This window comes from Mastigoproctus giganteus, chromosome 9 (genome assembly GCF_048544385.1).
Source record: "Mastigoproctus giganteus isolate SK-2022 chromosome 9, ASM4854438v1, whole genome shotgun sequence".
Classification (NCBI taxonomy): Eukaryota; Metazoa; Arthropoda; class Arachnida; order Uropygi; family Thelyphonidae; genus Mastigoproctus; species Mastigoproctus giganteus.
The window spans coordinates 76,608,393-76,620,771 of NC_143583.1; the positions used below are offsets into that span (position 1 = coordinate 76,608,393).

At 38.0% G+C, this 12,379-nt stretch overlaps 1 protein-coding gene across 4 annotated transcripts in view; it reads right to left on the reverse strand.

Annotated features, from left to right (window-relative positions):
* LOC150080468 (PTB domain-containing engulfment adapter protein 1-like) overlaps positions 1 to 12,379 on the reverse strand; it is a 247,292-nt gene that overhangs the window by 98,816 nt on the left and 136,097 nt on the right. For all 4 annotated transcript variants that reach the window (XM_090382028.1, XM_090382025.1, XM_090382027.1 and 1 more), the window contains one exon: positions 4,533 to 4,594. In XM_090382028.1, coding sequence (XP_090238154.1) covers positions 4,533 to 4,594 — 62 coding nt within the window. The remainder of the gene's footprint in view (positions 1 to 4,532; positions 4,595 to 12,379) is intronic.

Sequence of the window (12,379 nt, forward strand, 5' to 3'; positions counted from 1 at the left end):
TGCTACCACAGCTGATGATGTGGAAAACCTTCTTGCTGCGTTCAAAATGAATGGTAGAGTCACCAAGAATCCACGAAATATCCCACCTACGCCTCCTTTAAGATCGATGTAGCTGATGCAGATTTTGAAGCACTCTTCAATCCTGAAATCTGGCCTGCTGGAGCTCTTGTTATGCCATATCTCGGGCATAAAGGGCAGCGATATAGAAGTAATGGAAAGGACTCCCACCAATGGTACCCTGATTCATAGCAATCCCAGATCTCGTTACCGCAACCAGAACCACAGACGCATAACACCAATATGCCGATCCCTGTGCTCATCAGTCCTAGATACACCCCGCTGAATCAGGTAGTGCCATGTCAGAGACCACCCGTCCGTATCAAAGTACCTAGAGTACCTGCCTGCACCATCTTTTATCAGAATGTGCGTAGTCTTAGGAACAAGCTTGACACTATGGAGCAAATTCTGCTCCCCGAATATTTTGACCTGCTCGCCATCACCGAAACCTGGCTCAATGATGATCAAGAATTCCTAGCGGCAGCTGCCCACGCTAATTATGGGGTCGTATTCACATCTCGGATTGCACGCAAGGGTGGAGGCGTCGCAATATTTTACAAGAAATCTGCTTTCAAGCTATTGGATAATAAATCCAGTAACTCCCCTAACTATGAAGCAATCCTCGTTACGTTAGGATACAACTTCGTGACGTTTGACATCTGTGTGGTGTACATACCTCCAACACCTTCAAAGCAAATCATCCTTGAAGTTTCCAACTGGATAATCAATCAGCTGCATCCCACAGCTTCTCACTTAGCTTGTGGTGATTTCAATTTACCTCCTCAGCTATCTAATCTGAAAAAGGATCTTCTGGCACACTTGAGATGTGCTGATCTACAACTTATTAATGAAGGTCCAACCAGGGGGAATAACCTCTTAGATCTAGTTCTAGCCTCTATCCCTTGCACCCTTGATTACATTGCAGAAACGTCATTTGACTCTGATCATGTCCCAATACATGTGACTGCATATCTGCCAGCCCCCAAATTAGAAGCCAGAAATACAACAAAAAAGGTTGACATCACTAGTCCCAACTTACTTGATGTAGATAAGTGCATCAGAGCCGCCTCTCTCATTCCCTGGGTGACCTTAAAGACTTGTGACCCTGAGCTAGCTGTGAACATTCTCACAAACTGGATCAACACGGTTGCCAAATATGCCGCCTCTAAAAAAATCACAATCAGTCCATATACAAGACTTTGGTGGAATTCAGAACTCAAAATGAGTTTCCAGCTCCATCGCACATGGAAACAGTCGCAAAATGTCAATGATCGCATCGTTTATTTAAGGGCACGGGCTCAATTTAATCGCCTGAAATCTGAGGCAATCAAATTATACGTCAACCGAGATCTGGCTAAAGGAAAAATTCCATACAAGAAAGTGAACCTTCATTTTCCTTTGCAACTTGATCCTGAATCGTGGCTCGATTTCGTCACAAGATTTAATCGTAATCCTATGCCAAACTCAGATCTGGCTCTACTAACAGAGCCAACCCAGCAAGAAGTGTTGAACACCATTCAGATCACAAAACAACAGCTGATCGTCGCCATCAATTCTCTACCCGCCTCGTCAACCACTGGTGATGATGGAGTTCCCCAATTCATGCTCAAATGCCTAAGTCCATACATTATTCAGCCACTTTTAATTATCTTCAACCAGTTACTCTCGAACCAGATTTTCCCACAGCAATGGACAAACTATCTCATCAAACCTTTAGCCAAAGTTCAGTCGCCATCGAAACCTAAACACTTCCGACCCATCTCCAACTCCTCCAGCCTGCTGAAGCTCCTGGAGAAGACCTTACTCCCCATCCTCACCAAGCAGATCTTGCCCAGTAATCCAGCCCAAATTCACTACTCCCTTCCAAACAGATCAACGATCACCAATCTGCTAGCCACCACGAATACTATCTTGTCAGCATTCGAGAAAAGGCACGAACTAGCTGTTACTTACTTAGACATTGAGGCTGCATTTGATGCCGTCCAAGTAAACCAACTACTCACTCTCCTGGAATGCCACTTCCAGATCACAGGGAACATATTATGCTTTCTCTCCTCTCTTCTGAATAACAGAGTTATAAAGCTTCATACAGGAGATCGCACCCTTACTAGATCCGTCACAGCAGGAGTCCCACAAGGAGGGGTCCTTTCCGGCCTTCTGTTCTCATCTATTATCTTCCCACTGGTTGCACATTCTCGATGTCTACTGAGCTATGCAGATGATATCAAGATACTCACTCCCATCATCCCTGGTCAAGGCCTCGATCTGGTAAAAACAGAAATTAACAACACTCTCGCTGCAGTCACATCTTACCTCTGCCAGTTTGGGCTCAAGATCAATCCTGCTAAGTCCGAATTCATGGTGTATTCATTGAAGCAAACTCCTTCTCTCCAGCCTTCAGTCGGCAACACTCTCATCCCAATTGTGTCCAGTCATCGTGATCTGGGCGTTGTATTCGACTCCAAACTTCGATTCAACGCCCACATAGACATGCTCCTCACACGTGCTTCAAGACTCCGGTGGATAGCAAAACAGCATTTCCTTCATATCAGAGATAAAGACAACCGTGAGGTACATAAGAACAATCATCTTTCCACCTTTACTCTATGCTGCTGAAATTTGGGCGTCAGCAGCACCGTCAATAAAGAAACCACTCTTTGCCACAGAATTCTGGCTCCTAAAGTGGGCCAACAGGAAGCACAACCTTCCAGCTCTGATTCGTACCACGCAGCTTGCCAACTCTCTCGGGATTCCACGGCTTCCCACCTTAGTCGACCACCAACGCCTCCTAGCAACAGTCAAGATGATAACAGGCATAATCGCAACACCTTTATTCTGGGATACCTGTGGCTGGAGGATCCCCCCCCTGCTGCCCTTAGGGCCAATCCTGAGCTCTACTCGCATTCAGCACGACTCCATCTCTCGGACAGGTTCCTCCCTCAGCAAATGCTCAAGCAAACCCAGGCACTTGACGCCGACCTGAACAAATTCGCTGTTGACCGGACTTACCGGAAAAAAATTATGACTAGCAGGACTAATCAGCAATGACTGATGTGTACCTTGCATCTGTTTCTGTCTGATTGAGCTGGTGCTCTTATCTCGATGTTAAGTCAGCTCAATCAAACTTTTGTAAAATTACTTTTTTTTGTAAATAATTGTTCGAGTTTCCCGGAAGTTTCGGGAGGCTGTAAAAGTGTAAACCCCTGGCTTTTTGGCCGTGAAGGGCATTAAAGATTCTCTCTCTCTCTCTCTCTCTCTCTCTCTCTCTCTCTCAATCCAGTTTTCAAACAATCTTTGAAATAAATAAAAACATTCCAGATGAATTTACCTTAAAAAATAATTATCTTAATGCTTTTTGTAATTATTATTTGTGAAATTCTTCATGGTATCGCAAAAAAGTGTGCCTGGATGTTCATCAACGAAGCGGCAGATGCTTGCGGTCATTATTTTGCCCATTTGATATATGGGAAATTAGTATTAGACTAATAGCAGAGGGACTCATTATGCATTCAGCTGTTCAGTTCAGTGCTAAAGACTGACTCATGCATGATACAACATAGCAGCATCCCCAAAGTGTAGAAAGTGCTGATGGCACAGGAAGTAGCTATTGTCAATGACTCTTTTTCCAAGGAAATGGGTTGCAGAGGGTTTCTCGATGACCTGCAAGAAAAGAAATCTCATAGGTCACCCCATTGCATTCTTGTAATGCCAAATAATACTAGGTTGAGAACTGCCACAAGAAAAAGGCTCCACTGGAGAAGAGACCATCACCCACCAAGTTGTGATCTGAGGTGACTAGAGAACCAATCACCTCAACCATGTATTTAGAAGGGTTGTTTGTGAGAAAAAGACCAAGAGTGTTTGCTGTGTGGTTACAATTGTCTAGTATTCTGGTAGGTAAATGGACAATATTAATTATACTTCTACAGAATTATATAAAAGAATATTAAGTAGTGTCTATATCATTCTTATATTGATGCCATGAACAATGGCGACAGAATTCGCTCCTACTTTCACTCATGTTTTTGAGAAATTTCTATAGCTGAGTAAGAAATTCTGTCACCAATTAATTAGATAACTTCATTAACTATTAATTTTAAGCAAATAGATAACAGAAACCAATTTTTAGGAAATACGAGTCTACTTAGCAGTGTTCAAATTTGCTCCCACTCAATGCTTACTTGCACATGCATGCTTTCCTATCTTCGACTATACTATAAAGCTAACTGTCATCTCATGTGAATAGTCTCATTCAGACTATGCACATGAGAGGACAAATTCAAACTGAGGAAGGATGGTTGAGAAATTGCAACCAAAGTTTAACATTAACAAGTGTAAGGTACTGCATATGGGTAGCAGTAAGGATAAAATTATTTAGCTAATGAAATGGCAAACATCATTAACAATTTATATTAATAATTCCTGATGATTAATTTAAAAAGAAAATTAAGTAATAAAACAATAGCCATCCTTACTTTTACTAAATAAGCTACATGTGCTCCCTGTAATGCATCTGGTGGATGTATCCAATTCTTATCTGCAGAGGAAAAAATATATATATTTAATTATCATGTTAAATTGAAATTTAACAGTTGCAAAAATTAACACAATAAGCTCAAATAGTTAAAAACCAAATAGTTATGCTATATTTTTTGATTAACATGCAGAAAATGTTCAATGATCCTAAAGAACTGAACTCTAATCCTTGAGTATGGCACTCCTGTAACTTTGGACTTATCAACTCCCATATTCGAGTTATGAAATAAAATTTAAGGTGTCAAGGTAATCTAAAAATATCTATCATATTGCTAAGTTGTTACTAAAAATTTCTGAAGGTAAGAGGGCAGGATCTTTGAAAGTTTTTTGCTAATTTATTTCAGTCTTATGTATGAACATGGCAGTATGATGACTGCTACGTTCATACAGTATGATGACTGCTATCCTTGATCATAATGGAAACAAACATATTTCTTCTTATTATCTAAAACAGTGTCAGAATAAAGAAAAAAATTAATATAATTTTTTAATAATAAGGTGCACCATTTTAAACTATTTGTTGCCTTTTTTTTTTTTTTTTTTTTTTTGCTGGACCCACTTTATGGATAAATAAGTCTAAGTCTGAAATTACCTACCAGCTCCGGTCACCACCAAACACGGAGGATGCGGAAAGGTCAGGGAATGACCACCGCATATCCCGGAGCAATATGGCCTTAGTTGCTAATGCTCCTAAAAACCAAATAACAACAACAACAACCTACCAGCTATATTTCTGGATTTTGTACCAGAACCTTATGAAGCCAAAAGTTGAAAAAACTTTATATACTTACTTTTGGTTATCGTTGAAGTTGCTGTAGAAGTTTTAGCATGAGTGCAACATAGGCCATAATGTACCTAACTTGTAACCAGTTGCTATACCAACAGAGGTAACTGTTTGTACAGCAACTGGTATTTGCCTAAGCGACTGCAACAAAAATTGGCTTCTGATAAGTCAGAGCTCGTGTGGATTTTTTTTTACTTCTTGATAAGTAATGTAGTCATTTCTGTAATGCTAAATGTGTTTTTTTTCCTTCTTCCAGAGTATTCAATCTCTAGAACATGCACAGTGCTCTTTACTAGTACTTAGGTATCTTTGCTGTGTGGTCATACGTATGGGTATATGAAAATAATGCACAGCTAATATAGACAGCCATTCTTCTACAGGTTTGAGAATGTCCAAACTCCTGCCACCATAATGAACTAATGCAATTTGTGGCAGAAAAGAAATGCATGGGAGGCATATAAATTATCAGGGGATAAAGAAGCCTACAATAGACAGAAACTAGTCTGCAATCAAATCATAATGGCAGTTAAGCAAGCTGAGACAAATTATGAAAAGTTTTCAGCAAAGGGTGCAAAGAAAAACAGCAAAGACTTCTTTACACAAGTAAGCACCAGAAGGAATGGGTTGAATCATATTGGTTGACTTGATATTGATGTTTAACTGTTGATGATCCTACTCAAGTTGCTGACAAACTGAATTAGTATTTTGAATCTACAATCATAAGAGGAATTCTTTAGGGAAGGTGATTCCAGATATTTATCAAATTCTAACAGGGAGCTAACTGAGAGGAAAGTGGAAGAAAAATCATTGGAGTTAAATGTAAAAAATGCATCTGGAGTAGACAAGATCTATCCAATTACTTTGAATTTAGGCATTTGTGTGGTGATCTGATTGAGGTGTTTAAGGCTTTGAATAGCTTTTTTATTTCTTCCTCTCGTTCAGACTATGCACATGAGAGGACAAATTCAAACTGAGGAAGGATGGTTGAGAAATGGCAACCAAAGTTTAACATTAACAAGTTTAAGGTACTGCAAATGGGTAGCAGTAATCTCAAATTAATGTACAAACTGTGTGTTACTATATTCAGGGTAGTAGAAAATAAATGACCTGAGGGTAATTGTGCAGTCAGATATGAAGTTCTCTGATCAGTGCAGACAGGTTGCCTGGATAGTTCATGGGGTTTTGTCAATGATATGCAAGAATTTTTCTCACAAGGATAAGGAGATGATTATTCCATTGTATGAAGCAATTGTCTGGCCACATCTTGAGTACTGCACACAGATCTGGAGGCCACAATTTAGGAAGGATGTAGGGCTGCTAGAATTGGTACAGAGAAGGGCAATGAGATTGGTGAGGAGAATAAAGGGGTACTCTTACCAAGAAAGGCTTTAGTTTTGCAAATTGCAGCATCTGGAGACTATGTACCTAAAAAGTGGGGCTTTGAATGAATTTAGCAATTTCAATACTGATGGGATTCTTCCTCTTGCTCAGACTAGAGATCATGAGACAAATTCAAATTGAAGAAGGATGCGCAGAAGTTTAGCTTCGGCCAGTGGGTGGCTGATTGTTAAAATAAACTTCCATCCATTACTTTAAGACATACTATAACTTCTAAATATACAGTAATACCCCGAAGTTACGCGATAGGTGGGTCCGACGAAAATCGCGTAAGTCGAATTCGCGTAAGTCGGGTACAACTTTGCATATAAATACATATAAATTTTGCTTAATTGGGACCAAGGACTAACAAAAACACTAGTTTAGAAGAAAAATATTAATAAAATTGCAGTTCTTTATACATATTAATACAAAATATGTATTAAAAAAACAAATGACTTACGTTAAAAAGTTATTTCGATGTCGATGGCTTCATAAAATCTAACAAATTCGTCTGACGACACAGCGCGTTCTTTTTTTCACGCAGAATTTCTTAGTAGCAAGCTAATAATTTTTTTATTCCTTGCTTTGTAGCTATAACGCGTTCTTCGTTGGAGTCTATGTTTTCTAAAATTTTTAAGCCCTTTACAATTGAGCCCTTTTCAATTTTCAACCTGTCAAGTTTGCAATTGTCATGTGCTTTTCGCCGTTGCTTCATTTAGGCCTGTAGCATGTGCAATATCACATGGTCTTTCATTTCGCTCAAAGCGTTTCACAATTTCATATTTTTTCCTCTATCAACAGAGGCGGACTGGCCATAAGCCTTACCGGGGAAACCCCGGTGGGCCAGTGTGATTTTGGCCATAAACCATAGTGTGAGGCCACTATAAATTTTCCCGGGTAAGAATTTTTGATCCAGTCCGCCTCTGTTTATCGATAATTGCTTTTCTTTTTCTCTCTGAATCTGCAGTGTCTTCACCAGGACGCTTCCTTTTCACACCTTTTAATTAAGTATTTTACTCATTTTTAGGGAATAAAGCACAATTACAAAACGAGGAGGCACGCTTGATACGCATAAACAAAGCTGCGCGCATGTAGCAACTGAATAAACAACACCATAAAGGCAGAGATACACTATTAACACCTCACATTTCTAGGGGTTACTACCATAAAACAATAAAAATCCAGTTGCGTTTCTGCTAGTGAAATCTGTTATAAACTGGTAGTAAACTCGATCTAATTGCATTTGCGATTATACCGATAGCTGGAATTGTGTTGGTTTTTGCGTTATTATGGTGAAATGTGTTTCCCCTTCACTAATATAAAAAACATAAAAGCAGCAAAGTTGAATTTTGTTCATCTTTCGCTCTCAATCTCCGCCGTCGCACCGTATATCGATAACATATGAAAAACGACCTTGAAGATAGTGGGCGGCAGCGTTGCCAAACGAAAAAATCAAGAACCGCGTAACTCCGAGTTCGCATAAGTCGGGGTAGCGTAAGTCGGGGTATTACTGTATATAATTTGTATTATGAATTGTAATTTTGTTTATAGTTATATTATTGTAATAACTATCATATAACATATTTTTTTAATATTATATATATATATATATACACACACAGAGAATTGGATCTAACAGACAGAAAATTGAATAGGGGTGCCACAAAATAAAATAAATTACTTAGGGGTGCCGTTATTAAAAAAAGGTCGAAAACCTGTATAGCCGCCTTTCATATTGGCAGCGTTATCATAGTTTTGTCCTCTGCACATTTTTATATACGAAGATAATTCTTCTAATTTTTTTAATACTACCTCTTCTAAATATAATGAATTATGTTGTGTAATACTGATGAACCCAATAAATGTTTCTCTAATGTCAGAATTTGCTGTAACGTACCTAATTATAATAGCTAGTTGGTCGATGTCTGATGCTGAGTCGACTGTTACTGCAAAATAAGCAGCTTCCTTAATTTCTGATATTAATATTTCTCTTGTTTTATTAGCTATTAACTCTATAAATTCATCACAAGTGTGGTAAGAAAGATAATTTGATCTGCCAGAACCACAGTTGGTGTACATTTTAATGTGATGTTTTAAAAAATCATTAAATTCACTTAAATAATTTTGACACGAGAAATAATTTCCGCAAGAATCAGAAAAAATATCATTTGTATTGCCTCTAAACGATAGTCCCAATTTACTCAGTAACTTAACAGTAGCTATTATTCTTTTTAAAACCTCTCTCCAATAATTTTCTTCAGATCGTATTTGTTTCGTCAATTCAGAATCAATACGACTATTTGAAGAACTTGACTTTCTTTTGCGATATGTGCACATCGCTCGTATGTGCTCAGCAGAACGCTCGTGATCACATAAAGTTTGTGTTATATTTCTCTAGTCATTAAAACCCTTCATTCAGTTATTATTTGACTTAGAAAACAATTTGCAAACAAAGCAGTAAATTCATTTGCTCGTTTCAGAAAAAATTAGCCACTCTCATTTCTCCTTTGTACCATTCGTCTTTTTACAGTAAAAATGTGATTCGTTTACATTTCTGACATTGGCGCATAATGGCCTATAGCTGCTGTTGCGCCGTAAAACATACAACAACAACAATTTCTGACATATATTCTATTGCGTTCTGTATATTTTTTTAAAAATTTTCGATTTTACCAACATTCTGAGGCATATTTATTAAAATATGCTCGATAAATTTTTCATCAATACTAATTGGCCACACTGCTATATCAGTAGGATAAGAGATAACTGCTTTCTGGTAAGTACAGACTTCAATTGCAAATTTTCTTCAAAATTCTGTTGATTTGTTTCATTTACTTCTTTTACTACTATATTGTGCACATTATTTTGATGTTCTTCATTTTCATCTCCTGATGCCGATAACAATGTTTCACTTTCATTTCAAGTAATTTGATGTACTTCTTCAGTTCTATGAAAATCTTCATTTTCTTCATTTTCAGAAGGATGTAAGAAAGACAAAATTGTCCCCTTTTGACTATTTAGCTGTTTTGCCTTTTCTCTGAGTTGTTTTCTTTTATTAGCTCCGGATTCAAACTTTCTTGGCATCGTTACGTGTGTTATACTATTAAAAGCGAAATAAATATTTATTAAATCCAAAATATTAAAAATAATTTTTATAATCAGTACTAAATTCTTGAGTTTTAGATCTATATTTATTTCTTTATATGTTACATATAATTACTTTTACATACTATATTACTGTTACATACAATTATAAAGAAATAAGTATAGATCTAAAAACTCAAAAATTTAGTGCTCACTATAAAAATTACACGAAAAGATCAAGAAACCAATTCAAATTAAAAATAATTACATTAAAAGCTAAAAAATATAAAAAGAGAAAGAATAGTATTTTTCTGTACAAAAAAAAAAAAAAAATCTTAGTTTTGTTAAAATAACAATAATAAATTTATTGAAAAATATATTCTTACCGACTTCAACAGCTACTTTAACCATATAATTAGATATATAGATTCTTGTATACTGGTATACAAACACTAACCAAATATTAATTGTAACTAAACTCTCAGTCGTTACGCATGCGTACGAACGACGGTTAACTTTGATCTTTACGACCATGTGATAAAACAATATTTCAAATGGAGGTGGGAGGCCTCACAAATTTTTCAGGGGTCTCTTAGTTTTTATATTATGAATTTAATATTTAAAAATAAGTATTTTATTTTGCAACTATAACTAGACTGATTTTTATATAGTTGTTTGTAAGGAGTTAGGTTTTAAAGTTGTTTGTTATTTGGTTTTTAGGAGCATTAGCAACTAAGGCCATATTACTCCGGGATATACGATGGTCATTCCCTGACCTTTCTGCATCCTCCGTATTTGGTGGTCACAGGCTAGAACCCCAGTCTAACCAAGAAGCGTGTGCTACGCACTGCTGCTCCTGCTGCCCACCTGGCTACAGAGGTGCCCAGTTTTAAAGTGAGGCCCCCAGCTTGCGCCTTATGGTAAATGCGGCCCTGTGTATACCTGTCATTCATACAACTATTCATGCAAACCTTTGCCCATAGCTAAGATCAATGGGGTTCAGCTCCAGCTATTTCACATTCTTGGCTATTCACCCATACACAGAATGGAGAAGCATGTGGGGGTAGTCAATTTTCCATCAGATATGCACACAGAGAAGCCACTGATCATGTCCAGCATGCAGATGTGACAGAGAGCCTCAACCAAAGTTAGGGTGAAATTTTCTACCAAACATACACATAGATATGTGTCCAATCATGTCTAGCAAAACTAGCAACAGAGAGCTCCAACCAGGGTTGACTGACATTCAGACTTAGTATCTTTATATGATTATACTTCCAATTCTCTGCCCATTGCCAAGTCCATCAGAACTCTGCCACAGCAGAACAAACCCACATGTAACTAGAACACACGTAGATATTGACACATTTAAACCCAATTATAAACTTTATCCATTCATTCAATAACATATACTCATTCATAACAAATATAGGTATACATAAAACATAAAGGGTCATAAATATAATACACATAAACGTACATACTACTAATAACAACAAAAATATTTCATATACATTCTGACGAGGTGGGAAACACATTCCAACAGGAGAGTCTCATTTGGGATTGTCTACTTTGGTAGGTGTCCCTGTCTAAGTAGGGGTGTCACAGTCCATGTTGGTTTAGCATGGTTGCTTCTCCTGATCCGAAAAACTTTGAGCAAACTCACAGAGAAGGCCAGGTAATGCATTTCATCAGAGATGAGTACTTGCAAAGACCAGTGGTTTATTTATCCAACCTTGGACATAAGTCTACATCTGGGGGGGGGGTAATTTTGGTTGTCATAAAGGAAATATGCCCAATCTCATCAACTCCACAGGTACATTTTGGATCCTAGGTGAAACCCAATTGGCAAAACTTTGCATTCAGAGAGACATGCCCTATTAGCAAAAATGTGGCACAGTGCCTGGGGCATACCAGAGAGGTGATTTGGGGAGAAACTAGGGTTACCTAGGGCAACCTCCTAGTGACTTCCCCCTTTAGGTTCTATTCCCATCAACTGTGCCAAAGCATCTTTTTCTTCTCCTGTTTTGTTAGCCTCAGTGTTTACTGCGATCCCTAAGATGCCAGTTGGGATTTATTTCTTCAGGCTATAATTGAGGCCTTTTTTTTTAATTATTCTAAGCCTAATAGCAGTACCTCTGCCAGGCCATGTAGAGCAGGTGTACTGCTAGTACAGCATGCCCTTGTGATAGTTTAGATTATAATCTTTTGTATGGACTCCAGTTTACTTTTATTTGTCTAGAGTGGCCCTGTAATACTATATGCCTGCACCTTAAGTAATGACTGTGAAGACTGCCTTGCAGATAAGTATATGTGCCTTCCTTTTTAGTCGGTTTGTCCAGTCAGCTCAGCTGATCCTTGTCATATCAGCATAGTTCATAACTGTTTTTTATATAAGTTTACAAGATGTGGGTGCCGACCGGGCTAGCCGGGTGGGTAAAGTGCCTGCCTGGCAACCCAAAGGTCACGGGTTTGAATCCCGCCTAGGGCTTGGATCAGAGTACTGCAAAAACCTTTGGAGGTGCATTATGGCCACAG